Source organism: Sapajus apella, unplaced genomic scaffold (genome assembly GCF_009761245.1).
Source record: "Sapajus apella isolate SASKATOON/1434 unplaced genomic scaffold, GSC_monkey_1.0 scaffold65, whole genome shotgun sequence".
NCBI lineage: Eukaryota > Metazoa > Chordata > Mammalia > Primates > Cebidae > Sapajus > Sapajus apella.
This window is the reverse complement of record NW_022437005.1, coordinates 8095103-8101102: the sequence shown is the minus strand read 5'-3', so window position 1 is coordinate 8101102 and position 6000 is coordinate 8095103. Positions and strand designations below refer to the sequence as shown.

At 48.4% G+C, this 6000-nt stretch overlaps 1 protein-coding gene across 1 annotated transcript; it reads left to right on the top strand.

Annotated features, from left to right (window-relative positions):
* Positions 1–1112: 1112 nt before the first annotated feature.
* NKX2-4 (NK2 homeobox 4) lies at positions 1113–3808 on the top strand. The gene is made up of 2 exons (XM_032248140.1): positions 1113–1684; positions 2093–3808. The coding sequence occupies exons 1-2, from the start codon at positions 1240–1242 to the stop codon at positions 2713–2715; spliced, it is 1068 nt and encodes a 355-aa protein (XP_032104031.1). The 5' UTR covers positions 1113–1239; the 3' UTR covers positions 2716–3808.
* The last annotated feature ends 2192 nt before the right edge of the window (positions 3809–6000 follow it).

Genomic DNA, 6000 nt, shown 5'->3' with positions numbered 1-6000 from the left:
AAAATTGCAAGTCAAAGGATGACAACATTTTAACAATCTGTTTATGGTTTTGTATTTTTCCAGAGAAACTACAATTTTTCACCCGATTTCTGCATCCATTTTCATGTCGCTTGAACAGGTTATATTTTTCCCGCAACAACAAAAAGACCCATTACGAACAAATTAGAAATACTTGGAAGTTTTGATGTTTTGTCTTTTTCTTCTTTTTGATCATGGTAGTGATAGGAGAATAAACTTAAGCCAGAGATATTTACTGAGAGGGGGAGAGAAAGAACACACACAAAGGGAAAGAAAACAGTAAAAACAACTTTATAAGTGCAAACTGAATATGAAACATTTTAGGAAATAAAAATGTTCCCCTTTAGGAGACTGAAAGCCTTGTTCAATCTCCATCCCCGCAGAGGAAAAACAGAATACTTACAAGTTAGCATCTGAGTATTTGTCAGTGTATGTGTGTTTTCTCTCTTCTTTGGGCTTGGATACTTTGAGCTAATTTGGAAGTGCCCGTTTGGTTGCCCACAAAGTGATGCTCAAGGATCTAAAGATGCATAAATTAGGGAGCCCTACAATGGCAAAGGACGGTCATTGTACCTCCTCTCTTTATGCGCTCTTACGGTGGGACCCAAGAGCTTTTTTTTTTTTTTTTTTTTTTTTTTTTTTTTTTTAACACTTTAGGTGATGGAGCGAATGAGGGGCTGGTAGCCGGAAAGGACGAAGCAAGCCCCCACAACACCCTCCCCGCAAACTTAGCAATTCTACCAGACTTTGCTGCAAAGTCACTTTAGAAAGCTGCAGTCTGGACAGGGCCAGGCGCGGAGTCCTTCAAATCCAGCCTCGACGCCAGCCTCCGAATTTCTATTTCTGGTGCTCCAGGGCTACGATAACGGCCCGGATGGAGGCGCGAAGGAGAGGAAAAGCAACAGGGAGTGATCTTTCCAAGAAACACCCAACTGCCCCTTTTACCTTTTTTGCCTCCATTATGGGGAGGGGGTGGGGGGGAGAGAAAAAGATGTCAATGACCATTGTTTGCTCGTTTGGGATGTTGCTCCGCCCCCCGAGTCTGTCGTAAACCTGGCGCTGGACTAAAATAAACCCCAGATCCCGCAGCCCCGGGGGCTCGCCGAGCCGCCGACTCCTCGTCACAGGCGCAGCCGCCGCGGCTGAGGTGGCGGCGACGAGCGGCCGCCACGTCCCGCCGGCGCGCGCCCCGGGCCCCCCTACCTGGCCGCCCGCCGAGCCATGTCGTTGAGCCCAAAGCACACGACGCCCTTCTCCGTGTCCGACATCCTGAGCCCCATCGAGGAGACCTACAAGAAGTTCGGCGGCGCAATGGACGGCGCGCCACCCGGCCTGGGGGCGCCCCTGGGGGCCGCGGCCGCCGCAGCCTACCGCGCACCGCCACCCGGGCCCTCCTCGCAGGCGGCGTCCGTGGCGGGCATGCAGCCCCCTCACGCCATGGCGGGGCACAACGCGGCGGCCGCGGCGGCGGCAGCGGCGGCGGCGGCGGCGGCCGCCACCTACCACATGCCGCCGGGCGTCTCACAGTTCCCGCACGGCGCCATGGGCGGCTACTGCAACGGCGGCCTCGGCAACATGGGCGAGCTGCCCGCCTACACGGACGGCATGCGGGGCGGCGCGGCCACCGGCTGGTACGGCGCCAACCCGGACCCGCGCTACTCGTCAAGTGAGCGGGGCCAGGAGCGCGGGGCTGCGGGCAGGCTGGCGGCACAGGCGTTTCCCGCCACAGCCGCGGGGCGCGCGGGCGCGAGGCGGGGTGTGCACAGCTTGGGCGGTCCTGGGCCGGGCGGGCGCGCGGGGCGTCCTGGGACGCCGGCTGGGACGCGCGGGGTTTCCTGGGCCCCTCGTCGCGCGGGGGGTCCTGGGACCTGACTGGGCACGCGGGTGGGGTCCTGGGACCCGAAGAGGAGCGCGGTGCTCTGGGCTCCGCCGAGGGCGCGCGGGGCGTGCTGGGGCCGGGGGTCGCGGCGTTCAGGGGGTTCTGGGATCCAGCAGGGGCCCGGCGGCGTCGCGGCTGCCGACAGCTCCCAGCGGGCCTGGAGCTCACCCGCCTTCCCCTTGGGCCTCTTCCCAGTCTCCAGGTTCATGGGGCCGTCGGCGGGCGTGAACGTGGCCGGCATGGGGTCACTGACCGGCATCGCGGACGCCGCCAAGTCGCTGGCGCCGCTGCACGCGGCGGCGGCGGCGGCCGCTCCGCGAAGGAAGCGCCGCGTGCTGTTCTCGCAGGCGCAGGTCTACGAGCTGGAGCGGCGCTTCAAGCAGCAGAAGTACCTGTCGGCGCCCGAGCGCGAGCACCTGGCCAGCATGATCCACCTGACGCCCACGCAGGTCAAGATCTGGTTCCAGAACCACCGCTACAAGATGAAGCGGCAGGCCAAGGACAAAGCGGCGCAGCAGCTGCAGCAGGAGGGCGGCCTGGGCCCGCCGCCGCCTCCGCCGCCGTCGCCGCGCCGCGTGGCGGTGCCCGTGCTGGTCAAGGACGGCAAGCCGTGCCAGAACGGCGCCAGCACGCCCACCCCGGGCCAGGCCGGCCCGCAGCCGCCGGCCCCGACGCCTGCGCCCGAGCTGGAGGAGCTGTCGCCCAGCCCGCCCGCGCTGCACGGCCCGGGGGGCGGCCTGGCGGCCCTGGACGCGGCCGCCGGGGAGTACGGCGGTGGCGTCCTGGGCGCCAACCTGCTCTATGGCAGGACGTGGTGACAGCGCGGGCGCCCTCGGGCTAGGTCCTGGTGCGGCCGAAGGGTCTGCGAGAAACTGCTAGAACGGATGGGGGGGGCGTGCAGAAACTGACTCGCGCGTGTAAACGGCGATCGAAAACGAACCGGTCTCAGAGAGGGGCAGGCTGTGAACCTCTTTGCTGGGGGCGGGGGAGGGCGACAGCCCCGAAACCGAGTTGTGTAACATCTTGCTACGAGGCTTGGAAGTGGTGATTTTCTCCTTCTAGAAGTTCTTAAATGACGTGGAAAGCTGGAGAAGTTTACGCGGCGTTCAAAAAACCACAGCTCTCAAACTTTGTTGGCGTTTGTAACTCTAAAAATCAACCCAGCTTTAACAATGAGTCTTTTTTGAAGTGGAATTTATCTTGGGAGATTAATTTTCGAAGGGCCCCCTAAGTGCAATTTCATTAATGTTTGATTGAAAGTAAATTGAATTGTAGCTCAAGGTCGATCATACACATCGCAACATTATTGCAGAGGAATTATTGCCATTTAGGTAATAGAGCAATGGAATCAAAATAATCAAAATACTGATTATATGGATTGATGGAGCTTTTAAAATTTAATGCTGATTTCAAAATGTTTTGATGATTATTTGGCAAATGAGTGTATGTTACCCTAAAAGAGGATTTCCCCCCAAAGATGCAGCTCACCATAAGAAAGAAAGGTTGTATGCTATTTGTATATGCTGCAATCAGGTCTCCCAAAATCAACTGAAAAAATAACCCTATCCTTCTGTGGACATGGCATTTACTTTTTTTGAGGTACTTTCTTGTCTGAATTTGAATACCTTGATAAAGTACTAGAACAAACAAGTAAAATTGCTAAAATTAACATCAATTAATCTGTATTCAAAGCATGTCAAGAAGAGAGTAAGGTGATTTATTGAATTGTGATAAAGATATAAGGAATAAGTAACTCAAATATTTGTCATTTTTCCACCATATTTAGAACTTAGGACTTGCACTGGTTTTGTTGGTGTTTTATTGTACAAATAATGTATTTACTCTTTAATATGCCAATTTATATTTCCTATGTTTCAAATGGATATTTAAATATAACTTAAAGAAACTTAAGTACTTTTTTCTAAAAGTCAAGTGGTCATTTCTTTTTCATTAAGTTTATACAAGGCTTGATGTGTTTTTAAAATACTAGTTGGCATGATGTGACAACACAGCTCAGTTTACTCGTAAGAGAAATGACTGGTATTGGAGTGAAAATACTAAAAGCTGAAGAATGTGCTTGTAAAATTAATGAAAATTAAATAACACAGATAAAGCATGATTAGCAAATGATCAAAACAGTTACTGGAGACCCCAAACCTCTTCTACATTTGAAATTTTAGAATTACAGCTTGGGGCTGAAACATTGTGGTTCACTTCATTGTTGGTGCATTTTTCTGAATGTGCAACGTGAATTCATAAGAAGGTGTTTTAGAAGTTAAACTTGCACGTTTTCTAGACTCTATATAGTAATTATTTTTAACTCCAGTTTCTTTCACAGAGGGAGAAAAAACACTAAAGAAGCAGGGGAATCTCTATCAAGGGGCTGTAAAAGAACTTTTAGAAAATGAGATCTAATTTTTAAAACATTTTGTGTAAGAACAAATAATTTGAACAGACAAATTTGTATGAAAATTGTACAATACACCCCAGAAAATTCAACTTGCAGTTTTGGGGGTATATTAATAGAAGTGACTTTAGAAATGTTAACTAAGCTAGCAAAACTATTACTGATGTGCCAGATTTCAAAATGTTTGTTTATATTAGTTTGATTTCCTCACAATAGTACCATAATTCTGAAATTTTACTTCTAGAAAACGTTCTAAAAGTCCTCATGGTTTGCAGTGTTTGTTGTTACAGTCCAACACCTACAAAAACAATAACAGCTTATAGTCCAAGGATTCCAGGTAACATTTAAAGAAAATGAGTCTTCATGGACAGTTTATTTCTGGAACAAAAAATCCCTTAGACTGAAGAGGTGCACATTCTTTCAAAAATATGTCACCATTAAGAAGAAACTACTTTTATATACAATATTTTCTGAAAGTATATTTTGTGTGGGCATATCTTTTTCCTTTCAGCCTTTAAGCAGAAAAAAAAAAAAACCAAGCCAGAAATAATTGCTGCAAAGGGCTTAACGTTGTACACCCAGAGACTTACTGAGTGTATGTGTGTATATCCTGAAATTAGGGAAAGGTTTGATTCCTGAAGCTTAAAATAGAAATATTTTTACCATAGTATCCCTCCTTCTGAACAGTGCAAAACAAGAGCTGTTTTCTTCTTTTTGCAATTAGTGTTTTGCAAATCTTTTATAAAAACACAAACGGCCCGACTAGGTGAAACTCATTAACTGAAGAGGAGGATAAGTGTCTCCACAACCAAGAGGGAGGACTGGAGCAGGGTCTGAGTGGAACAAAGGCCCCTCAAAGTTTGGCAGAGGCTACAGCAAACCTGTTTCAAAAATGCTTACTCTGCAGATGTAACCTTTTCCTAAATGTTTTTGGGTTTTACAACAATTAATATTTTCCAATTGAGGCACGGAAAACCAAAACCCAGAATCAAAGTTGCAGAGAGGGATGGAAGAATTAATTGCAGGTACTTTTCTGTAATCTGTGTTGGGATGTAAATTGAGATACTGTGTGTGTGTGTGTGTGTGTGTGTGTGTGTGTGTGTGTGTGTGCGCGCGCGCGCGCGCGCGCGCGCGCACGCGCAGTTTTGAAGGACGCAAGAAGGGTGTTTTGTATATGGAAGGATGGGGGTGTAACTGAGTTGTCTTCTATTTAAGTCTGCTTAGAACTAGAACCTAATGGTCAGAACAAGTAGTCAGTCAGACTTCTATCAACACAGATGTTGTGTTCAAACTCCATTCGGCTAGCAACTGTTTACTTTCAATTTAAAACAAATCAGAGACAATCCTGTTCACTAAATGCAGGCTCCTTCCATACACTTGCTTTGTTAAGTGCATTGAATACTATTGATTTTTAAAGACAAAAAAGAACAAATTTGTGAGCCATAATTATATAAAGACCTATCAATTGGATTTTTAGATGTGAATTTGTGCCAAAGAGAAAATAATGCATTATGTGGTGGCAACACAAATTTCAGACACAGTTCAAAGCATGGATAATACTTTCTGACTGCTTACCATAACACTAAGGTGTTAATGAAACTCTGAATGTTAATTGAGTACAGTCTTTTGAAACACTATTACTTGTTATCCTGCAACCCAGTGAGAGAACGATGATACATTTTATAAAATATTGGTG